The sequence below is a fragment of the Vanessa tameamea genome, chromosome 6 (assembly GCF_037043105.1).
Source record: "Vanessa tameamea isolate UH-Manoa-2023 chromosome 6, ilVanTame1 primary haplotype, whole genome shotgun sequence".
Classification (NCBI taxonomy): Eukaryota; Metazoa; Arthropoda; class Insecta; order Lepidoptera; family Nymphalidae; genus Vanessa; species Vanessa tameamea.
The window spans coordinates 7,088,210-7,113,864 of record NC_087314.1 but is presented as its reverse complement, the minus strand read 5'-3'; the positions used below and the strand labels follow the sequence as shown (position 1 = coordinate 7,113,864).

The following is a 25,655-nucleotide window of genomic DNA, read 5'->3' as shown; positions in this document are numbered from 1 at the left end:
AGAAAGTGTAAGAAAAAATCCGTGAGATGAGTACTTAAATGTTCATAATGAGTATTGTACTCGTAGTACATCTACAAACTGATATAACTTGGAGTACTAAAATTCTTTTTCGATATATTTTTTTATCTCCTTTATTTCCTGGGCAGCTAATATTTCTAAAGGAAAGCCATAAATAGTTTTCATGAAACAAACCTAATTTATATTTAATACATATTTATTAGATCCAAATTTAATTAGTACAATAAAAAGTTTTAATTCTAAATAATTTAGAAAAGATTAAGATAAGAATTAGAAGATTAATTAATTTTTTTAAAAAATTAAATAAATAAAAAACCTTAACATACTAATATAAAATAACAATAACATAAAATAATTTTGCACATTAAACAATTAAAAATTAATTAGTCAACAGAATAAAGTTTGAGAAACATTGCTAATGAATAACTAATATCGAACATATTATAAATGAGACGAACTGGCCAGGAGAATCATATTATAAAATTAGATGAAAAAAAAGGTATATAAAGGCATAGATCTAAGAAGCGACAACATTCAAGTTCATAAGCTGTGAAGATAATAACAGCAATGCGTGTTCTTTTGGTTCGTAGAACTTACTACATTTTTAATTACTTAATAACGTTTTAATCAGAATAATAATTCATTATTTTTTCGTGAACATTTATTAAAATTAAAATTAAACGTTTTGTTTATTTTTCAGGTATTTTGTTTGGCGTTCGCCGCTGCTTACGCAGCTGAAACCTTCAGGTGAGTTACGATAATGGTTTTATAGTTATTGGGGTTGATTTTATAGGTATTTTTCGGTTTTTTAATTAAATAACTCATAGTAATAACAAGGAATTGCTATAACTTTGTATTTATTTTCTAGTGTCTGTTATTTTAATTTGTATTAAGATAAATATTATATAAGTAATTTTGAAATAAACACGCTCTGGCGGAATATATACTTATATATATAGTACTAAGTTATTGAATATATATAAATATATAATATGGTTTAATAATAATTTGGAAAATATCTTTTTGCAGCCCTAGCACGACTCCCTTCCCAGTGACTCGTGCTTCAGCTACCGCATCAGTGAACACCTACGACCCCTACAGATACTTCACCGGTAGAGTCACGAGCGCACCAAAATACAACAACCCCGGACGTTACGAAGCTGGTCGTTACGACCCTGGTCGCTACGACCCTGGCCGTTACAACCCAGGCAAATACGACAGTTCGGGCCGTTACATGCCTGACAACTCTGGTGCCTACGAGTAAGTTAATCTTTTGACAGTGAACTGAGCATGTAGATTATAAAAAATAAAAAATATGAACTTTGATACACCAAACGCTTAACATGTAAATGGCAATGAATAAATTGACGCATCTATTTACTACTTAACCACTCCTTGCATATTAATTTCAAGTGCCATAATATTATCTTTAATTTATGTATTAAATAAAACAATAAAATTAACTACTGGACAATTTAATTGATTTGAATGACAGAGAGTAATCATATTCGGTGGCAGTAAAATTATAGTAGCGTTTAATGTTTTGTCATTAATATATAACACAAGTACCTATGTGATATATATAATCATTTTTAATTTTCAGCGGTGACCGTGGTGACCGTGGTGGTGCTGGTGGCTTCTACTCTGGCTCATCTGACAATGGAGGTCCCGGCGGTCCCGGTGGTTTCTACAGCGGTTCCTCTGACAAGGGAGGTCCCGGTGGTTTCTACAGCGGTTCCTCTGACAAGGGAGGTCCCGGTGGAGCTTATGTCGGAAACAAGGACGATGCAGGCAAAGGCGGAAATGCTGGAGGGTAATACATCCTTTGAATTGAAAAAATAATAACACGCATGTTACTCATACGCAACATATCGAAAAACGTGGATTTCTTTTAGTATTTATTTTAATAGGAGAGTATGATATTTATTTCATTCGTAATGTTTAATTTGTGCAAAAAAAGTATGTAAACACGCGATAGTACTTATTAAGGAATAAATGGTAAACGTGTGATAATTGATAAGAATAAACAGAATTCATTTAAAAGATTAAGGTGGTAAATTATTCCTCTAGTAATTAAAGTGATCTAAAGTGCAAACTATTAAGTAATAAGCAGCAGTTATTTTCAGTGAATAATAGTCTATTAACTAAATTTTATTTGTTTTAGATCATGGATTTAAAAAAGTACTGATATTAATATATTTTTTTCTATTTTAGCAACAAAGCCCCTGAAGTCGTAAAACCCGTCGCACCTGTCACCCCAAAGGTGGAACCGTAAGTGTTTTGTTTTTATATTTAATTAGTATGCCTTAGGACGGATATTAAAATGTATGCAATTATTGCCAAATATAACAATATAGTATAAAAGGCAATTAAGTTAGTATTTAATTTAAAGACACCAAATTCCCGTCGTTGAATTCATCAAGATCACTAAGTTAAATCATTATTTTATTTTCAGAATTGAAGAAGAAAAGAAGACCCCAGAGGTCGTTGTTATCTCATCCGCTGCAACCGTTTCCAACACCCCCGTTTTCACAAGCTCTACCCCCTACTACGTTAAGCCCACTCCAGCTTACGTTCAAGTCCCAGTCAACACTGGAAACTACGAATACAAATACGGAATCATCCGCCAAGAAGGCGATGTTCTTCCCGATGGTTACCACTATCTGTACGAGACTGAAAACAAGATCCTCGCTGAGGAAGCCGGCCAAATTGAAAAGATCGACAGTGAAAGCGAAGGCATGAGGACCAAGGGATTCTACGAATACGTCGGACCCGACGGTGTTACTTACAGGGTAGACTACACTGCTGACGAGAGAGGTTTCCTGCCCAGTGGTGCTCATTTGCCTTAAGAACTCTAGTCTATAGTATTTACAAATGTTACAACTGTTCAGTAGTTGATATTTGCTGATTAAAAATATAAAATTAGTACAAATAACCTGTTCAGTTTTATTTTTATTTTGTATCCTTATTAGAGTTGTTTTGTATAATTACACTAAACGCTTCATATTTGATTTAAAATTTTGATATTTAATTTATGTTTAATTGGATTTGGTTCATTTTCAAACAGCTTTGGCGAGCATTAGAGTGGTCACTTTAATTAATAAAAACCCAAAACAACAACAGGCTTCCAATGGATTCTATTGTAAAAATCAAGAATGTGCTCAATAGTTTTTATGCAGATATTAAAAGATACTCAAAGCTCAGTTTTAATTGATAAGATAGACGTGGTTACGAAGAAAATTCTTAACACAAAATATGTGGCAAAAACGCTTTCGGCGTTTTAATTTTATTGCAATATTTATTTGTCAGGCGCATCATACTTATGTTTATAATTACGTTTATTTCGTTATTATATTTGTTCCACTGTTATTTGATAACTTATTGTGTAGCTGTAGGGTACGGACAACTACTTCTAAGCTACTTTTTTCTTCTTTTATTTTCTTCTTAACTGAAGACGATGCCTTTGCCCAGCAGTGGGACGTTTACGGATTCGTAATCTACGAGTACATACTGAAGTACGAAAAACGTAGTCAATACCCGAAAATATTTTCCATTATATAAAAAAGTATGCGACATTATTTAGAAGTATTTATTATTGATTCGATGCCAAAGAACATTAAATTATTGGCTAGGTTTCGAATAAATTGAGGCAGGATTCGTTATATGGTTTCGAAACGAAGAAAAGGTTGATCCCTTCTCCTTTATGAACCTCAACGGTAAATAGGATGGGTTTTCAATTAGAATGAATGACATTTTGGTCGAAATGTAGTGTGAACATGACAGTATAGTCCCAATATTATTCGGCAAAAACATCTATTTTAACTTTAAACTTATTTCAATCAATAACCGCTTATGAAGTTAAAATAAACGTGTAACTAAAACGTTATAACCTTTACTTATAATATAGGTATATTCATAAAAAAAATACTTATTTTTTATACTCATATAAATTCACCAGCCTAGTTAAATTTCATCATTTAAAAGTCTTTAGCAAAAATGTCTTGATTGACCATAACGTACTTTAATTGTTTATTTTTGTATCGACTTATTCTGTAACTTTTGTTGTATGCTATTTTCGTTGAAACTTAATCTTAGTTCATAATTTACGGTATATTTATGATACCTTATGATTCACTATTTGAAGAAGACATTTTTATGCCTTTTATTAGTTTTAGTGTCGGTAACTAGGTAATAAGTCTGTATTCATAAAAGTGTTTTATACCATTAAAATTTGTATTTGTATTTGAAAGACCTATTATAGAGTTCTATAGGTCAAAAAACATCTTACTGCTGAAATCAAAATCGAAGGAAATCGCAAAACAGCCTACATGTTTTTTTCGTACAACCTCCTTTTTTAGTCGGTTAGAAATAAATTAGAGTTTCAAAGGTGTGAATGTTTTATTTAAAGGCTTAGGTGGGTCTTTATTTGGACTTTACGCCATACCTGTGTCTAGCTCTTGGACCTCATTATGGTTTGTGTATCTGTAGGTAATTAATAAATTGACAAACCTTTTTTTTCTAAAACGAAGTATTATTTTTTTCCAGTAACAGTAATATAAGCAACAATATCAAATCAATCTTCTAATTATTAAATACGTATTATACGGTAGGCTAGTGTCATGACATCTAAATGTCATTGATACTGCTTGATTAGTATATTTTGCTTATTCTCACAGTTTCATGCCCATGAAAGTTTGTATATTATTAGTTAAGTATTTTATATTTAATAAGTTTTTATAATTCAAACCCGTGATCGTAACCAAAGACAACTAGACCAGAGTTTTCATGAAGTCCATTGGTGTTCATAAATTATCTCTTAGGTCTCGTCACTTGATATCGTCATAGTGACGAAAATCATAAAGAAACTTGCGAGTATCAAATCAAACTCCGCAACGTATGTATTCTCCTTCCGTCACTGGAACAGCGTGATGTTATATGCTATCTACTTAAGAGGAGACGATTTTGTCCAGCGTTTGTTTGGATTTTTACTGCCTCTTTATTACATTTTTACTTTTACTGGAAATATATAAAATAACTTTATCCCCAAAATATTCTCCACAATTTAAGATTCAGTTCTTTTAAAATATGTGTTATTAAGAGCTCTTATGTAAGTTAATGTTAGTTTTTTTTATGCTATGGTACGAGCAGGGAGCTTATCTGATGGAAAGTGACTACCACCGCCAATGCACATCTGCAACACTGGGGGCTTGCAGGTGCGTTGCCAGCCTTTAAGAAATGTGTACACCCTTTTCTTAATGGTTCCCAAATCGCATCGGATCAGAAAATCGCCAGCGAAAGCTGGTTGAACAAAGTGATTGTGCGAGACAAAAATTGCCTTAGAAATCGTGCTGTTGCGGATTTTCAGACATTTAGGTGGTGCGGCTGAAACTTTTTACGTGATGCCGGAAGGTGAACACAAACACGTGAAACACTCCCCGTGATAAATGTGGTAGAAGATGCAGAGTGATCCAACATCTTTACGCAAAGTCAATAGAATCGCTCTGCGTTGGACACGTTCAAATGGAAGAAGCTGGTACTGGGGAGCAACCACCCTGGCGTGAGAGCAGTATTCCATGTGGGACCGAATTTGCGCCTTTTATAGTTTTAGTCGAAGAGCCGACGTGAAGTACCATCTTGCCTTGTTGAGCACACCAAGCTTTTTTGATGCCAATTTGGCTTTACCATACAACCGAACGATGTTCGAAACATTAAAGCCAAGTTTTCCGGTACTAACTGTGGCAGCAATGGGAATATTCTCAAATCGTAGAGATACGACGAATGGTGATTTTTTAACGGTTAACATATGTCTTTTTGGGGTTGAATTGAACTAGGTTTAGCCGGCCCCAGTCTGAGAATTTTTTCATCAAACATTAGATTTCAGACACTGAAATTTTCCTGAGAAATGTGTAACACGCTGAGAAATATGTAGCACGGCTGGCGTATAAGGTGTTTAGGGTACTGTCGTCTGATTATTTAATAAAAAATCTACTACTGAAATAATATTGACAAACTTATTGTGTTTGTTACGGTGAAGTTGATTACTTTTCAATGAAGACATGGTTGAGACATACATACTATAATAACAGGTTATACTTGGTGGTAGGGCTTTCTGTGTAGGTACCACCTACCTATCAGACATTCTACCGCCAAGCAGTAGAATACACACACATACATACATAATAGTACACAGTATTGTTGTGTTCCGATTTGAAGGTTGAGTGAGCCAGTATAACAACAGGCACAAGGGACATAACATTTTAGTTCCCGAGGTAGGTGGCGCATTGGCGATGTAAGGTATGGGTAATATTTCTTACGGCGCCATTGTCTATGGGCGGTGGTGTCCATTTATCAAAAGAGGTTTTCCTTCATCATTTAATTCTTTCTATTTCTGAGTTTTCATTTTATGACTTGCCGTTGCTTTTTTTATTAAATAACCTGGCACCTATACGTAGCACCAACTTCCGGCTCTGAACTATCAAACTCGGATACAAAAGTCATTAATGGTCCAGCTATTTAGGAGGAATTCAGCGACACAAGTACTTAAGAATTATATAAACAAACATTTAATTTATCTACATATGATTAGTTACTGAATATTTAGTCCTAACTTAATAACATCAACTAAGGCATAGTTTCATTGCCTTCAATCAGTGTGCTCTTTTATGATGCAAGTGTAGAAGTAGTCTCAAAAATATTACGCACGAAATAATAAAAAAATTCACTTAGGTATAATTATGAAATTTCATAAATACATACATCTTATAGCTCATTATGTTTTGTTGGGACGAAATAGCTCAAGGGGTCAGGTTCGACTTTTCACATCGCTAGGCAGCCCGTGAGCTATTGGCTAATTGACTATAAACCTATTAATTTTCAATTCAGTTCTGTGACATTAATTTATTTGTAAAAAAGACAAACGAAAAAAAAAGTATAACTAGTTAATGCAAATACTTTTAATCGAAATACATATCATTATCAATTATTGCTTTTATAAAGAATTTAAAATCTTTTAACATACCTAACGCTTAAAATATTGTGTGGAGACAAATTAAGATCTATTTAATGCTTTCGAATATAATTAAAAACGTTAATCAAACTCATTAGCAACATTTAAATGGAGTAAAATAAAACTCACAAAGGCTCGAATATAAAATCCCGTGTTGTGCCGATAAAATTGTAATGGATTTTTCCGTCCTTATTTTCTTATTAGTAGAGATCTTGAAGATGGCTGTTCTAACATTCCGGTTTCTCGAATTACATGTAAAGTGTTCTAGTCCTTCGCCTAAATCATTCCTGGTCGTATTAGATTAGCCGATACTCCGGAAATCGAAGTATGAGCATGAAGGAGCAGAGAGTGCACAGTTGGCTAGACTCCCTTGAGAATGACCACCATGATGAGGATATCATCATCGTAAAAAAAACCATCTAAAATTAGTTAAACAAGCTAATAAATCGTTATTTAATTTTACCTCCTAATATGTATCAAATCAAAATAAGCTAGGTATAGGTTATAATTATATTGTAAAACTATAGAATTATTAATCTATAAAGAAATTTCTGCGATATTAACAATTTATTTAAGGATTCATACAATTCTTAAATCTATTACTAATAGAACTTAAAAATCAAATCAATCTTGACTTCAAAGCTTTCGTGGAGATAATATTTTATTTTTAAATATTACAGAGCATTTATGATAAAAAATGTTTATTTATTTGATTTACATTTTGACCTCAATTAATAAAAATAGCTGGAGGGCTAGTTTAAAATGGAAATTAATGTTAAAAAATTATTGAATGGGTTATCTTGACTATATTTACTTTAATAACGAATATAAAACCAGTCCACTCGTATGCAGACGTGTAATCGGCGTAGTCAAATTACGAGTATACTAGTCTATCATTGCGTGTGTGCTTGTACAGTAATTTAACTTGTAACTGATATAATATATTTTATAGATTTTAATTGCACAATATTTGTAAACATACATACATTTTTGTTTCATTCCCATTTTAAATGTATTAAACCAGTATTAAAAAAAAAACCGATACATTTTTTACAAGAAAGATTAGTAAGGTAAGTGTTTAAATTTCATACAAAATTTTTACAAAATAAGATAAATATGAGGTCGATTGTTAGGTCTTCATAACAAGATATTGGAAGTTTTTCTTCGGTACAATATTGGTACACCTTCGTACCGATTATGACGCTCCCGTCAAACTACTTAAAAATACAATATCAGCACACCTCGATATTATAAATAAGAATTTAATTTGATACACATCTCTGTCTATTTCAATCTAAAATCCGTGAAGTGTGTGTCCATTTGTTTAAGTGAATGATGTTTTGACATTTCAAAATATTTTGTTTTTTATTATTTTCATTGTCACCAAAATGTCATATATGTACCGGATGTGAAGGCTACCGAAGTAGGTAAATTGATCCTTTATCTAACTTTTAATTGAGTACTGTAGATGCATAGCCATGAAGATTGCCACTTTTATTATATTAAATGGAGGAATATATACAAGTATGTCACATTAGTGTAATTAGACGAATAATTTATATATTAATGCGTAATGTAAGGTCATCAGAATGCAGCATATCATTGCCTATGAGATGCTGCCTATGTTGCATTTTATGACGGCTGATTTTTATTTTATGCAAATCGATATGTGAGGTAGCTTCTCATACATTCAAATTATGAGAATTACGACTCTCTTGTAAGTCGGTCGTCTCGAAGCTACCTGTGTCCATCGAGTACGGTAAAATTTAAAAATTGTGTCGAATACAGTGCAAAAATTAGTGATCAATACAGTATCGCACAGTCGCTGGTAGTTGTTATAATGTCATGAGCTATGCTAATTCTTCTGCCTGACCTCGTCACACCTGCTTTTAGGATTCTGATCCACTTTTGGTATGTCTCGAACAAAATTTATTATACATCTAAATGTTAATGAAGGCAATGAGGAATGAAATATTTTTGACGAATATTGGCTGTTATCTCAGAAAAATTCTGCTTACTTATGACACATTATCTGATCTAGTTTCAGATCCCAAACATAACCTGTCGAGTAAACAACTTGTACCGGTCGAGGCGCGAAAAAACTATTATTAGAAGAAATATTTATTGGATCTTTCAGAACAATACCATTTTGATAAAATGCAACTTGTTGGGAAATTCGTAAGTACTTTTACATCAATATTTAATTGATTTAAATGCATGCTTTATATTAGTAATATTATTTTCAATTGAATTTGTTGTTTGTTAAACGTTTCATCATACAATTTTATTAATTAATTTTACTTTTGGATTATCTTAATATATTTTTTAAATTGATTGGTTTTCATGTATATAAACTGTATTCCGTTCATTATATTTGTAAATTCAATGGATTCCTTTGGCGAACAGTGGAAAAATTCCTGGTTGTTATTTTACTTTACGTAGTTATTTTAATATTTAATTTTCAAACTTAAAATATGTAATTTAATAACATTGACTTGCTCTTTTTCCATTTAATCATGGTCGGTGCAGGGTATTGACATTGCAAAAAAAATGGGATCGGATTTTTCTAGATGGCAGTGCTCTTGACGTCAATCTTCATTGGAAATGTTGTCGCTGGGTCAGCTTTCCAACTTTATGTTGTTGTGACGCTTAGTGCTTATGGTATTGGTGAAAGCGCTTAATGCACAGCTTTCCCTTATTTGCATTTACTACATTAAGGGTTAGAAAGGGATGGTTTTATTTTCTATCGTAATAATAAATAAAAAGACGAGACTCAATTTAAATATTTTTAAATTAATTAATAAATTCATATTTTGAGATCATTATTTGTACAAATTAACTTTATCTTTGTGAATTTGCTCATTACAGTACATTACAACAGTATTGGTATAGTTTTGCTATATATATATATATCAACAAAGTTCAAATATTATTTTTAATATGCCACTATTTGCTTCTATTTTCCATCTTCATAAACGAATTAAAATATATTAAATTGTTTTAATAATTATGTATTCATTAATATCTATGCCACGAAATATTAAATGAAGTGGCTTAATTTACTTCAGATACTTGTCACTTAATGATATGAGCGTTTTCCTGGGGTTCTTGAATTTAATGTTTATGAATATCCCTGTAGATTCTTCGGCTGTTTCAAAATATTTTGTAGTAAATTATTTTTTCTAGTTTGTTTTTATGTTTTGTCATATATTTGTTTTTAATTGTTTACACTGTCATTTATAAACTAAGTAAATTGTTTTTGTTTTTTTTTGCGTTATTGTTATAATAAAAGATAAATTATTTGCTTCAGAGAGATTGATTGAAAAAATACAATTCAAATAATCTTTAAAAATCTTATTAATTTAATTGATATGACCTTTTCTCTCCTTATTTATTTGAATAAAGCGATCGTTTAGTCGCTTCTAAGGAATTTGGCTGCACGAATAGTAAATTATGCATAACTATTATAAATATGTTACGAAGACTACACATATACAATTAAAATAAAATATTAAGAGAACAAATATGCTATATGTCAAATAGGGATTATGTATTATAAATGATGATAGTATTATTATAATGACCTTGTTAAATATCATTACAGAAACATTTTTATATATGGCATTTCAGGCGTTCGTGTTATCAATATGGGCAGTCGTTCAATGTTCACCATTCGACGATGGGAAATACAGACATCAAACGTACGACTATTACGACGATGGAAAATATTATAGACCTCTAACCGAAGGGAAATACGTTCCAGGAGATGAAGGCAAATACACCTACATTTACCAAGAAGGAGTGTACCCTTATGATGGTACATACAAACATTTAGAACGTGGAGACTCCAATGATTATATTGGTTATCAAATATACGCTCCGCGCTACCCCTTCTTACATAGTGTAATAAAAGCTCTAATTAGTAAGTATGTATCGCCGGACAGCCTCGGTATAACGGATGGTATACTAGGCAGCTCCAGTTTTAATGATTTTGATAAGATAAAGACTGAGAACGAAGTCGCTGTGAAGTGTCAAGCAATTGATTCACAATCCAAAAATACTACGGAATTTGTAACGCAGTAAGTATTCCCAACTAAAGTATTATAATATAATTTATATTTAGTTTAAGAGCGTCAAAGGCTAACACCTTGTTGGTTAGAATGTTAAGTGGGTCAGTGTTGAGTACAGGCATAAATAACAAATCTTAAGTTTACAAGATATGGTTTATATTCATTAAACCTTACATCAATTGTCTTTAAGCGATTTGATTTGTGAAATTTATCATCAGATTTCCATTTGTTTGTTTTAAAATAATATATGAAAAGTTAGTCTCTCAATGTAATTGATTATCGAGGTTTTAACATGGTATGCGAACTGCCCCTCTACTTTGTTAGTATCATCCGTTATTAGTTGGATGACCTTTACGTGTTCCGGTTCGAGGTCGCCGTTCGAGGTTTTTTCGAAAATAAATAATAAATTAGAGCAGCATTTTACCTATTTTTCGGATATTATGATGTATGTATATTAGACGTTAACGTTTTTAATTATGACCGGTTAAAATATATGATCTTAGGTCCGTGTCAAAGTTATTTTTATAAGTAATAAAGTTTTTTATTACGAGGCGAGAATAAAATATGTATCTAATTGTCGCTTGCTTGAAGATGACAGATCATTTACATGCCAATAAAAGCTATTTTCATTAATTAATTTAATATTCTATAAGTGTTAAGTACCGGTTTTCTATTTGGAATGCATTTCAAGTAGATTCCATACTAAGTTTGTAGAAGGATCCTGTTGAGATTATTATAACTAACTGACTAAATTAAAAACAAATGACGTGATATCTTCGCGGAATTTATACTAAATTATTAGAAATGTGCTAGTCACATTCATTTAGTATTCTAATAAGGATGATGTTGTTTGTATGTAATTATATTTCCTTGGATATAAATAATAATGTAAGTGGGAAATAATGTTGTATTTAATATTAGTTTGTGTAATTGCGTTAAGTAAACCGAGATGCATAGTAGATAGTTGTTATCTTCACTCATTTCTTGTTCAAAATCAGAAAATCATTGCTGAGTTTTTCCTTTTGCGAAATTGAAGGGCAATTTTATTATTTTGTGTGTATCCGTGGTGAAATATGTTGATAATTACATATGATATGGCTTATATACCTTGTGCGGTTGTATAAAGTAAGACTTAAAGAGACTGAAATTATTTATAAAATTATTTTTGTACTCAACTTGTCGATCCAATAATAATTTATCGTACCGTTACCTACCAGCAAACAGGTACATTTTGAATCATGTCAAAATAAAAAACAACAAAAATTAGGAGCTATTAATTTCGAAAATAACTACGACTTTTATTTTTAAAATAATTTAATTATTCCTTCTAGTCAAATCAAATGATCCAGAATTGTTGATATTTTTAACCAGTTAACTCATGTACCAAAATTTTAGTATAATTGTTATAGTTGTTACATTATCCAGATAAGTGTTGCCAAATTTAAAAATATTGTTAGAGAACGCTTGTACGCGAAAGGTGGGAATGAAACGATCGCCTCCTGGCCATTTAATATAATTATGTTTCTTTTTAATATCGAAAATGGGTAAATAATCACAAATTCACAACAAAAATCCGGTTTTTTTCGTTGATTCTTCTCTGGTCAGGGTATTTCCCGGGACAGGGTTCTATTCCGAACCGGTTGTAGGGTTTAATTTGACAATCAATAATGTGAAATGTTTTTATATTGAAATAAGGAATTTGATTTGATTATTAGCTAATAGTTTAATGTAGCATGGGAATGTTGTGAATTAGATTAGGTTTCGTTTTTATTCATAACATCAAGATTTTTATCGCTCCGTACATAGTTTTATTTTTCACAAGTGCTTGAACGCAGATTGAATTTCATTATTTGTATATTGAAGTATATTTACTTTTGTTACTTTTATAATTAGAACAATCGCAGTCATTATACATCGTTTTCATAATATGTAATTACTTATTATGAAAAGATTACATGAATCTCATTATACGCTAATACAATATTGTGATTGATACAAAGCTTTTTCTCGGTTAGAGTATTAAACGCGTAAATGTTAAACTTTTGATCTTATTTCATAATATTTAAATTAAATAATTAAACAATTTATCATTAGTATAGTTAAGAATTCTGAATGTTCGCTAAAAACATGTGTTCCACACGAATTTTAGATCTATTTCTATTTTTTGTATACATAAGTGATATTTCTGTTTTAAATTTAATTTTGGTATTGTCTTGTTTGGGGATTTTATTTCGTTACGTTTTAAGGTAAATATCTAGTGGCTCAAGATTTCGTTTAGTATGATTATAACACATTATTTTTGCATTAATTTTATATTAACAATAAAATTGACTAAGCTAAAAAACTTAAGAAACCAATAAGAATAAAGAATTAATTATTTCTTTAATTAGCATTTTCCATAAATAATATTTAACTTGACTGTGTTTGACAAATATATTCAAAAGGATCTCGGATTAAAATAACATATAATTGTGAGTTATTTTTAATCATTTGACGAATAAGATAGATGGACAGTGTGTTCGTACAGAATAGCAGTTCGTATCTTTCTGGGTATTGGTTTCGGTATAAACAATTTATGTTGATTGATTGTAAACAAAGTTTTGTTACTACCAGGTTGGCTTTAGCTTAGTTTTTCTATAAAGATTTACAAAACCTCTCTGTAGCAATATTGAAATAAACTTGGTTTGATACGTTTTGAAACCTTACCAAAATCTAATGTAATAAATACACACATTATTAAGGTTATCTGAAGAATTTAAGTTTATAATAACAATAATTCTACAAAACATACATAACATAACCAAATATAAAAGTAACTCTATTTGGCTGTCGCTGTGTTGCTCCATCCAACACTGAACCGATTTCGATTCAATTTATAATGACTTAAAACGCGAGCAAAGTTAACTCTTATACTTTAATCGTAATTTACTATTTCGTATTTTAATTATAAATAGTGTCAATAGTCGGGTCAAGTCTTCTAAAAGGCATATACATGAGACTCAGTCAGACTCAGTCACATTATATGATGTTTACTGACAGTTGAATGTACATAGTTATACATAAACAATGTTAGCAATGTGCATTTTTATTTTTCAGATATTTTTATCAAATTAAATGATTAAATTTTATAAAGTTTTGCTGCAATTTATAAAATAATAACAAACGCAAAAACTTGCTTTAGAAATGAGGATATAAATTAATACATTTATTTTATTGAAATTTATTTTAATTTACATGCCACCACAAATTATTCCTTCTATGGACAATTCCAAACCGAGACTATGTGTAAAGAGTGTCTCTACTCTTTAATTTAATATTCCACTATTGGGAAAAGTCTCTCTCGCTCTCATGTGGATGTTTCCTACTAAAAGCACAATCTCGACTCCATAATAAAAATGTAACATAAGAAAGGTCGGAAGTTTTAGTATTTTTATATACCTTTTTTCTCAATTGGAAATTAGTAACATGAAGTTAATTGTTCTTTAAAACTTCAATCTACCACTACTGTGGTACCATATGATGAGATACTTCTCATCATATAGAAAGATTAGATATCTGTAACAATGTAACCTTGTAAAAGTTTAGATTTGTAAAAAATAAAATATATTACACCATAATTTTACTACAATTTTATTTTTTATATTTGTATAGCTTAAGATATATTTGCTATTATGAAAATCATATAATATGATATTGGTGGTAATTACTTAAGTAATTACTTTCACAGTATAAATGTAGGTGCAATATATGATTACAATAATAATAAGTTGCTGTGTAAATAACTAAGACTGGTAAAATTGAATAGCTTTCAAACTTTACATTGGTCATAGTTTCACAATCATAGATGTATGTTAGTACGTCCAACACTTCGCATATTTTTTCTTTCAATAAGCCACAACGATAAAGTATTTAGTATAAAATTAATAAAGATACTTTAGGAATATTTGCAAATACAATGTTCTGAGAGGTAAGATGAGGTGAGAGGTGATCCGATTAGTAGGTATATTATAATTGCTATCGACGGAAGTTGTTACTAATTAATATCCAATGGTTTTTAATTGATCGTAAATTATGTGATCATTTAAATGTAAAATATAAGCCACTACGAAGTAGAATTAATGTATTTCACGCTTCAAAATATTATAATTAAAACTAATCCATATAAATGAATTGAGTATATAGATCTGTCTGTCATTCCAACAATGTTTTTAATATTGACCGAGTTTTAGTTTTTTCTATAAGACGTAGACATTTATGCGTGAAATGTTAAGTATTATTGAGTTTTCATTCGCTTAATTTGTGTTTTGACCATCTCGTGCTCCGCGGTGAATGCAAATATCGTTAGAAAACTTGCATGGTCCGATATAATTCTGGCACATGTGTATTAACCAAACCTTATTCATTATTATATTATACTTAATTACTTATTGTTTTTAACATGCCTTGTTAGCTTGGACCGATTAAAATGAAATTTGGGTGCTATACATGATACAATATTTGCTTTTTATTGTTTTAATAAATTGTTTAACATACATATGATAATATTGACTAAAATAGCTTTTAAAGCAACAAGCTACCATTATCTTTGATATTTTATTATAAAATCCTGCATAAAGGATTTCATATTAATATTAAGTCTATATTTTGGTAAATATAATATATTTATAGAATCAAATCACTAGAATTATGTTTGAAACTGCAATGGATATCTATTAATTTTGATAGATGAATTTTAGATATTTGTAAATTTATAAATTTCATACTGCCCTTGCTTGTACATTGCGTAATAACACGTAACAGGTAAAGACGTATGACACGAACTTGCTCGAAATATTTAATTCAAATATTTAGTTCACAAGGTTATTCGGCTATAAAATTTTCTTTGACAGATAAACATACAAGTTTTCGAAGTTGTTGAGTATTATGATGAGACTTCACTAATCGTAACATCTTTACATTTAAATGTTTTTTTATACATATATAATGGGTTATATTTAATAGTCAATAGTTAATATATAGTAATTGCAGGATGTTTTTATATTCACTAATAAAATTTGCATAGTTTAATGTGTTTGTCTATAAATTGTTATCGCCCTACGTATAATTTTTGATGTATAAACATTATACATTTATTTATTTTTCCTAGTTCATACGATTTATTTAAGTAGTTTCCATGACTGGCCAATGGGATATCCCATCTGCTAGTTTTTCTTTTCACTTTTTGGTCGCGGTGAATAATTAGTAAACAAATATTTTTTAAATCTTTCCCGTTATTTTATTATGTTATTGTCTCATATTGCGTTGCCTTTATCAAATTTCTTAATCTAACTACTACTACGTATACGTACTGAATGTTTTATGAAAATTAGACAGATTACATATTTACGAATTGAAAAATGTAAAACATTCAAACAATCGTTCATCATCTCTTATACGGCTTAGGTGAATTTTCAAAACACGTTTCTTCGTGCTTATACGTACGTTATGAAAGAAATTCGTGTGCAAATTTGTGTTTCTATGCTGCTAGTCAGTCAGTGTTGGAGTTTTATTAAGTAGATTATTATGTCATCTTCTGTATTTTCACATCTCTTTACAGTTGATTTAAAAACTTTTATATATCTGTATTAAAATACATGTTGCTTGTATGAAATAATTATCTATTCGTATACTACAAATGAATAAATTAAAAAGTTTGGTAAAAAGACCTTGAATCCATCAAATTATTATGATATAGGCTTATCTTATTATTATAGATTTATTATATATATCTTAATATTAATATCTATTCTATTAAAACATTTTTTGTTATTTCCTTTCCTACTTACCTTTAAGCTTTAAATAACCATTAATGGATTAAAAATAAGTAATTATTATATTAATCTAAATATATTAATTATATAACAAGATAAATAAAAGTATTATATAGTATAGGTATATAGTATAGGTAAATAGGTATATAGTTATATAGTATAAGTATATATAGTTTATAGGTTTACTGATGCTATATACTTAGCGATTCATAGTTACACGTTCAATATCGGGTAAAAGACATAAACCACCTTGCACAGTTGCACCGTGAGTATAGGTTGCTGGCTTCTGTGTTATTGTCGTGTCTTGTTCATCGTATCTTAACTATCGGTGATAATAGGCGTATTAGTTACTTATTTCTTGAAAACTGGCACATCTAGTATGTCTTATTTAGAAAACAGTAATAGGAAAATTCCTAGTTGATTCAACATAGACCGATAAACGTGTGGGCTTAACTACACCAGTGTTATATAAGACTTAAATGGAATTTAAAGACTTAATGATACACATGAAATGTTCAAATATTATAAAGCTTTATATTTTATTTAGGATATTTAGCAATTTTAACATTGTGTTTTTCAACCAGCGACCTTTACGGGAATTCTCGGCTAGCATCTAACTCTTAAAGCTGTTTTACTTTGATTTTTATTTAAACGATTTAGCGCTGAAGCGATGTCTTTAAATATTAATGTATTGTATATTTTAATAATATCAATGTTTTTGTATTGTTGTAGTTCATTAAAAGAAATATGCGTTTATTAATTTTATTAACCTCATATCATGTATAATAATCTTAGGTCATATTTTCTTTAAATGTAAGGCAGACCAGCTTGTGATCTAAGTTATAACCCTTAGGGCTGTAATCTTGAGGCTTAGGCCTAGAAGAAATGAATATGTAGTGTGAATACAGGGACAATATATTTCCAAACGTAATATTATCATTCTAATATACATTGTAAGTAATTTCTTATTTGTTTGTGTAATCTGTTTTCAAAACCTTACTTTATATTTCAAAATGTCACACATAAATATTTTTAAACATATATTTTTCGGGTCTTCAAAAAGTACTTTTGTTGAATCAAAGACAAAAATATATTTCATTTAAGTAGGTTTGTAATTAGAACTGTGTCTAGTGTTAATAAATTATATACAAACGATGGGTAAATACTACATTATTAAAATTTGGAAAAAACTTATTTATTAAGATTTCAATATTTGTCTACACATTACTGTGAAAATAGGGTTGAAATTTTTCGCATAATATGTCAGAATGTTCAATTTATTTATTTAGTTGAATTTTGGATGGTTGCATCTGAACAATAATTCTGATACACTTGTTTATCAGTAAAATGGGAAAACAAAGTCAGATACATAAACATACTTTAATTAAAAAATAAATATCAGAACAGGTTGAATTTTTGAGCTGGACATGTGTTGCGGAATCCTAAATTACGCGGAATAGCAAAAAAATATTCAAAGAATATATCAGGCCTCATTTATATGAAAATATGTTTAAAAAAATGTGTATAAGTTGTTGTCTATTCTCATATTTAATCTGTACACATTAAAATTATCAAAATAAATAGCTTATTTGGCTAATTATCACAATTTTTGTACGTATAGTTAGGCGGCCTAGTAAATGCGTCTCCTGACGATAAGTGGTCACCACTGCCCATAAACATTGGTACTACAAGAAATGTTAATCTTTCTTCATAATAACCTATAATTGTGCCACCAACCTTGAGAACTAAGATATTATGTTCCTCGTGCTTCTGGCAGACTGAAAAGAGTTTCTATTTTTTTTCAATCTACCTTATAATTCTTTCGTTTTCTTTCTTAAATAAAGACAATTTTAAATACCTTTTCCTCCTTATTTATTATATTTATTATACGACAAGTCCTTTTACCAGTTGAGACCACAAGACTTCTTATGCATATTTAGAAATATTTACGAATTTTCACTCCAAGGTCAAACTACAAACGGATTTGTGAACCTGTCTAATGTATTTTTTAATTTGTTTCAGATATCCGCCGTACCTAAACCTAAAGAAGGGAGAAAAATTAGGAACGTTTTATAACTTTAAAGGAAGTAAAGTTTTAAGTACTGTGAAAAATTCATTAAAAAATAATTTAAAATTAGAGTATGAAGTTTTCGTTAGGATTGTTGAGGATGTGAGCCAGTGATATATATATTTTAGTTAATTATGTTGTCTAACTCTGATTACACGTGATGCCCGCGAAACCTAAATTATAATAAACTAATTGATATATTTATTTTGTTTTATTAATATCCTGTCATTTTCGTCAGTGTACTTCCTTGTAAGAGTAGAACTTAAAAATGAGAACTCCCATTACTTCACACACAGTTGCCGGAAAACATTTGTTGTATTTATTGTTTTAGCGGAATGATAGGATTTATTGATATGGGCGCGGCTAATGGCGTAACACACCACACACTGTTCCAAATAAGTGCCTTTCAATGTCACCTTAGAAAATACTAAATTGCTTTTTCTACATATTTGGAGCTCTGATTCTTGCATTAAGTAGTCTATTTTCGTTTTCGATCATTGTATAAAATCAACTGGTGAGTTGACTAGACTACCATTGTATTTGTAGTTTCAGTATTGTAAGGTGTCAAAATGAAGGCTGTCTTGGTACGTAGTCAAATATTTATATTTTATATAAAATGAAACATAATATAATATAAAATAATAAAAAAAATATTACTTTAACAAAATATTTTTTTTAAACAGTTATAGATTCTTACCATCAGTAAAATATTGGCACGGATTACAAATACGTTTTTCTTTTTTAATCAATATATTCTTTAGAAATACGTTACTATTATTTTAATTAAATACTTATAACCATCTGAATAGTGTGACAAGCTCCTCGCCTAAAGGTTCCGTACCATAAATACTGTAAAATAACTAATGTCACGTGCAAATGCCATTAACTAGACTAGTACTATGTAGGAAAATGTTTTTCGTTTTCCAGTTCCATTATTATTTTCTTCATCAAAATTATTTCATATATATTTTATATGAATACACCTTCGGTGATTTTGGCTTTCGACTGTTAATATTATTTCGTTTAATAGCTCCCATAATAACACATGTTATTTTAATAAAAAAATGTAATGTTAATTAGTTAAGTAATAAGTTCCTAATAATACAAATCTTTGATAACCCGATGGTTTCATATAGTTTGGGTAATATTTTATTTGATAAGCTTTTTTTCTCGGAGTTTATAACAATTTTATCTTTAGAATGCATTATATTAATAAATAAATTTCAATTATAAGTAACACAGTTTTTTTTTTATATTTGTCATTTATGTAGTAACTTATAATCCGTAAAAATCAAATGTTATATATACGGTTTGGACCGTGATATTGACGAATACGGAAGGGACTCACAAAATATGTATATAATTCTCAGTTTTCAAGTTACAAAAATCATATAATACTTCAAGAGTAGGAAATATTATAAATGATCAATTATTGTAATTTTCGTATACCTCAAAAACGACTGTATTTGGCTCATAAATAAGTTTTCGCCCTTTAAGTTGATCTATTCAGGGGTCTTTCATGCAAAAAAAATAATTATAACTAATTATTATTAGAGCCGAAAGAAGCTCGGTCGCCCAAGTAACACCGTAAGATAAATTGCCCAGTTACTGTAAGGTAAATTCAGAAAAAGTCAATAAAATAAAAAAAATATAAGTTTTTACACAGATTCATCATTTTATATATTAAATTTTTTAAAAGATTGAAATTTTAGAAGTGGTCGAATAAGTACAAATTTGACAAATAAATAATTGTTATTCGATATGGAGTTTCATGTTACATTCATACGCTTACTGAGTTACGTGTAATTTAGTTATTTCTATTTACTATTACAGTGTGTTCTTGTATCCATTGGCCTTCTAAATTGTATAAGGGCCGATGATGATGGTAGATATCACCCAGAACTGTATGGAGATAACTCGGTCACATACAATCCAATAAACAATGGAAGATACGACTACAGACAGAGGAATAACTTTGGAAGAAGTGGCTTGTACTACCCCAATCATGCCTACCAGCCATTGTATTCGCTAAAACCGTATCAACAACTCTCTGCTCCATTAGAAACATACAACAAAGTTGCCAGGTAATTTAGACATATATTTTTAATCATGGTACAATATTTCGTTTTTTTTTTTTTCACAATATTTCTATTAGAAATTTGAGTTTTTTCTTATAACTAAACTTAAATATAATTTATTGTAGATTCCTAAGATCAAAATAAAAATATCAATGTTGTATTTTTGAATATTTGCTTTAATTTTTGTGAAGGCGCTTAAATTTACTTGGTGGTAGAGCCTTATCCAAGCCTGTCTGGGAAAATACCATCCATTCATTACCTTTTCTACCGCCAGGAGTACTTAGTATTATTGTGTTTCGGTTTGAAGTGTCAGTGTAACTACGGATATAGCGGACATAACATCTCAGTTACCAAAGTTGCTAGTGTTTTGATTATCTAAGAAAATTTTATACGGCGCTAATATCTAGTTGCGACCACTCACCATCAGATGACCGATTTGTCCGTCCGAATAATCATTTCATAAAACAAGTATACTTATTATTATAATACCATTTACTGAATATAATACGAGAATTTACTTTTTTTATTCTAGCACCATATCTAGTTCAACAGCACTTCCGCCAGTCGTCCGGGTTACCACCGTTCAACCACCAAATTACGTGTATGCCAAACATTATGGTAATGAAGGCTATGCTAGAATTATTGAACAAGACAATGATGTAAATGATAACAGCTACCAATATAAATACAAGACCGAGAATGGGATAAGTGCTGGTGAGTCCGGAATTGTTGATCCTTCGGGTGCAGTGGGTGGAACTCGAGTGTCCGGATTTTACGAATATATTGGAGCTGATGGCCTTACATACAGGGTGGACTATACTGCAGATGAAAATGGCTTCCATCCGACTGGGGCTCACTTGCCTAAGCTGTGAACTTTCGAATAAAACGACTATAGTTAGTAAATTATCATTGAGAAATAAATACCACATTTGAATTATAGATGAAATTTTATTTATAAGCCCCTATCAATTGTAAATGTATTGTTAAACTTAAGTGTGACTTTTTATTGTAAGCTATATTAATTATTCAGTGGATCTTATGAATCACCGGAGTGTTTTTGCGTTTTTATTATGTTAATGTTTGTGATTTATGAGAGCCGAACAAAGCCTTATTCATAAAAATAATTATTATTGATGTCATATCAAATCTTAACAAGAAATTGTTTTTAAAAGCACATTAAGTATATATATATATAATATGCAACTTAGTAGTTATTGTACCATTTAATACCTAGTAATTGCAGGACTTGTATAGCTTCCTAATGCCTTTATAATAGTTTGAATACAAATTCAAATTAGTTCAATTGTTGTAGCGGCCGTAACGAACAAATCCTTGACATATAGTATAGATAATACATAAGCATAGAAGTTTTTCAAAGTTTTTGTTACAAATTACTTATTAAAAATATTTTGAAAAAAAAATTAATAATTTTTACACACTAATACAGATACACGTCTATACGTTTAACGCCAAATAATATATACAAAACTTCGCTTAAGTATATTTTCAAGTCATGAAAAAGTGTTTGCCTTTAACTTTTTTTACGTTCGAAAGAAGAATAATTTAGTTTTTTACCATTATTAAACGCAAGGAAAGTAAACATGGGTTAGAGCATAAACACGCAAACGCTGTTCCGAATTTATTGTAAGGAGTCATGTGCTGTGGCGAAGTTTAAATGAGATAAATGAAGGTACGTATATAAGAATAGTTGTATTAACTTCTCATTAGAAAGTTAATTCATCCGATATTTTCACTAACTTAACGTAACTTTGTCATATTTTCAGGTTATTAAAACCTGAAAACTAGAGTCGTATTTTATATATATTCTATATTATGCAACATATTTGTAAGAAATTGATTATTCATCTTTATTTAATAGTTTATTCCAATAGAGTTTTTGTTACATCGTTCTTAATACAATACAATATAAATAAAATGTATATTCACTTAAAATACAAAAATAATTGCATACTCTGTTATGTAAAATGGTAGAACAGAGTAACTATATTAAATTAAATTCAATATTTTGATTTTGATATTATTATAATAACAATAATACGGTACTATTTTGTCTAATCTCCTATCATACTTTCATGGTTCTTATTGTTTTGGTGCTTTCTATTGAGAGGTTGGTGTTATGACTTGCTTTCAATACGATGAAAAATTATTTGCGAACAGTCTAAAATGAAGTTTATATTTTTTGTATGTTTAGTATTAAGTTATTATTAGTTAAAAAACTATAGATAACTTACTTTTTTATGTATTTAGAATTTCGTTTTAATACTGTCTAAACTAAAATGACATAATTCAAATTTCTCATTTACCGAAATTATCCTATAACTAAATAAATCTGACCTTCTATGAGAGATTTTTGAATAATTTAACGAAACATTAGCACTATAATTAAGTGAATCTACAGAAATATATTTATCTTAAGCACACGCTGTGACATGACAGGTTTATGAATACTTCTTAACTAATTATTCCTTTAAAACGGATATAATTAAAAATTAGAAGACCTTTTAAGTATGTTAACATGAACAGACTATATAATATTAATACAAACGAAAATATTAATTTCGAAAATATTTTCCAAATAATGAAAAAACTGGCTTTAAAAATTTGTCTGAATATACGTCTCAAAAAATTTAAATCAAGATATACTTTATTCTAGTAGGCTTTTTCAAGCACTTTTGAACCGTCATTTGAGAAAACTATATCAAGTGGAGGTACCATCGGTTCGAAATGTAGATTCTACTTAGAAGAACCAGAACTAGAAAATTTTCAAAATTTCAAGTACAAAGTAGTTAAATACAATTATATATATGTATGTATGTATCCTGTTTAAAAATCAATAAGTATTAGCTCCACGCTTTAGTTTTTACAAATTATTTTAATTTATGAATCAGCAAAAAAGAACAATATTCAATTCCAAAGAGATTTATATTAATAAATCATAACCGTCGTCCAAAAATATCTCATAGCTATGCTTTTCCTAATGCAAAAATAATCATCAAAATCTTCTTTTAACAGACTTCGAAAAAGGAGGTTATCAGTTCGACATGTATGTATGCAACATTATTAGAATTGAATTATATTTGAGTATGATGATCCATTTAGGCTTTCAAGCACGTGTGCTTAATTTCGTAAGTGTATGTTCGTATGTTTGTCCATGAATTTCTCAATTCATTTCAATTTCTCAATCAATCTAATTATATATAAAAAATACTTATACCAGAGCACACATTGAAAAATATCGATATAATTGTGTGTTATTTCTACATATTATGTTACGTCCCTATGGACGATTTATAAGAACTCTTCCTTTTTTGGAATCGGTTAAAAATTGCGTAAAACAGGATTTACTTATTAGTATCGATTTGTATACTGAACGTCTGTTGAACAGGATATTCTGCATATACATAATAATAGAAATGATCAGTATATTGTAAAATATCATTAAGAAAAAAAAATAAGAACAAACGTATTTCCGTGTTAAAAATATAAGCATAAAAATTTATAGATGTTATTCATTCACACATTTACCGAACAAGGATATTATTCAAATAATAATGTTTAAAAACGTGTGTTTTGTTCGAAATTGGAGCATCGAGTTAATATTATTTAAAATTCCAATGCTAAGTTTTGAATTAATACATATAACTGGAGCTGAGTATAAAAGATGAACTTAAAAATTACAATATTTATAATATATAACACGTTATTTAGAATTAAGTCTATAAATTATGAATAGTCATATAATTAATATTATACATCTTAGGAATGTGTTATTGCCTTTGTGTTCCGTAACATATTTAATTAATTCAAAAATAACGAATATTTAAAATAAATATTGAAAAAGCACATATACGCAAGAAACTTGCTAAGAGTTTTAGTAAAAGTTAAAAATATACCTATATGTATCTCAAACATTGTGCATAAATTGTGTACTCTTTTTGATTATATTTTGATAGTAGAGCGTCTGTTTTATAAGTTTTAATTTAAAAGTTTGTTGTAAGAAAATGGCATCAAAAATGAAGTTACATATATCATAGTTGGAAGAAACGTTTATTTTCCCATGAATAACCCAATTTTAATGCAATGTGCCCCGACCTAAGTATATTTGCTAGTAAAATATTATAAAAACTAGCTGCTCGTTCCGACTTCGTTCGGCTATATTATAGATTCTGTAATACATTATTTTTAACTTTAATCGTTTCCGCAGATCACGCTATTGAAGCTCTCAAAAGGAATAATTTTCCCCCGTTTTTGCAACATTTTTCATTTCATTGATCGTAGCATCTCAGTGTATGGTCTATAGCCTTCTGCGACCAATGGGCTATCTAAGATTAAAATATTTTTTCAAATCGGACCAGTAGTTCTTGCAATTAGCACGTTCAACCGAACAAACAAACTCTTCAGCTTTAAATATTAGTATAAATATAAATACATTCATAGATTTAAATAAAGGAATAGTAATCATGATTGTATAATGATCATTTTAGTACTAGTATCACAGTACATTTGATGTTCGGTAAGAAGTAAGCTTAATTGCTTGACTCGCTACAAATTACCTTCATGAGGTTCATTCAACGTGGAGTATTG

At 29.6% G+C, this 25,655-nt stretch overlaps 3 protein-coding genes across 5 annotated transcripts; all 3 read left to right on the top strand.

The window, feature by feature from the left end:
* The first annotated feature begins 497 nt into the window (after window positions 1–497).
* LOC113393580 (larval cuticle protein LCP-30-like) lies at window positions 498–2,953 on the top strand. Its single transcript, XM_026630555.2, has 6 exons — window positions 498–600; window positions 719–765; window positions 1,048–1,278; window positions 1,622–1,831; window positions 2,233–2,289; window positions 2,474–2,953. The coding sequence occupies exons 1-6, from the start codon at window positions 586–588 to the stop codon at window positions 2,865–2,867; spliced, it is 954 nt and encodes a 317-aa protein (XP_026486340.1). The 5' UTR covers window positions 498–585; the 3' UTR covers window positions 2,868–2,953.
* A 5,357-nt stretch (window positions 2,954–8,310) lies between these two features.
* LOC113393584 (uncharacterized) lies at window positions 8,311–19,176 on the top strand. Of its 3 annotated transcripts, none has more exons than XM_026630559.2 (4): window positions 8,311–8,451; window positions 9,066–9,202; window positions 10,655–11,103; window positions 18,927–19,176. In XM_026630559.2, exons 2-4 carry the CDS (start codon window positions 9,182–9,184, stop codon window positions 19,084–19,086), a joined length of 630 nt encoding a protein of 209 aa, XP_026486344.2. In that variant the 5' UTR covers window positions 8,311–8,451; window positions 9,066–9,181; the 3' UTR covers window positions 19,087–19,176. The 3 variants fall into 3 exon arrangements, with proteins under 3 accessions (XP_026486344.2, XP_026486346.2, XP_026486345.2); XM_026630561.2 differs by having other exon boundaries at window positions 8,318–8,447; XM_026630560.2 differs by lacking the exon at window positions 8,311–8,451 and adding an exon at window positions 8,714–8,935.
* Window positions 19,177–19,526: 350 nt separating this feature from the next.
* On the top strand, window positions 19,527–22,001 carry LOC113393587 (larval cuticle protein LCP-30-like). Its single transcript, XM_026630563.2, has 3 exons — window positions 19,527–19,556; window positions 20,806–21,056; window positions 21,583–22,001. Exons 1-3 carry the CDS (start codon window positions 19,542–19,544, stop codon window positions 21,920–21,922), a joined length of 606 nt encoding a protein of 201 aa, XP_026486348.1. The 5' UTR covers window positions 19,527–19,541; the 3' UTR covers window positions 21,923–22,001.
* The last annotated feature ends 3,654 nt before the right edge of the window (window positions 22,002–25,655 follow it).

Excerpts from the sequence above, each read along its gene's own strand:
- LOC113393587 (XM_026630563.2), top strand. Across the intron at positions 21,057-21,582 it reads ACATACAACAAAGTTGCCAG|CACCATATCTAGTTCAACAG; the intron begins GTAATTTAGACA and ends TTTTTATTCTAG.
- LOC113393584 (XM_026630559.2), top strand. The coding sequence starts at position 9,182 with ATGCAACTTGTTGGGAAATTC. Across the intron at positions 9,203-10,654 it reads TGCAACTTGTTGGGAAATTC|GCGTTCGTGTTATCAATATG; the intron begins GTAAGTACTTTT and ends ATGGCATTTCAG. Across the intron at positions 11,104-18,926 it reads ACTACGGAATTTGTAACGCA|ATATCCGCCGTACCTAAACC; the intron begins GTAAGTATTCCC and ends AATTTGTTTCAG.
- LOC113393580 (XM_026630555.2), top strand. Across the intron at positions 1,832-2,232 it reads AAAGGCGGAAATGCTGGAGG|CAACAAAGCCCCTGAAGTCG; the intron begins GTAATACATCCT and ends TTTCTATTTTAG. Across the intron at positions 2,290-2,473 it reads GTCACCCCAAAGGTGGAACC|AATTGAAGAAGAAAAGAAGA; the intron begins GTAAGTGTTTTG and ends TTTTATTTTCAG.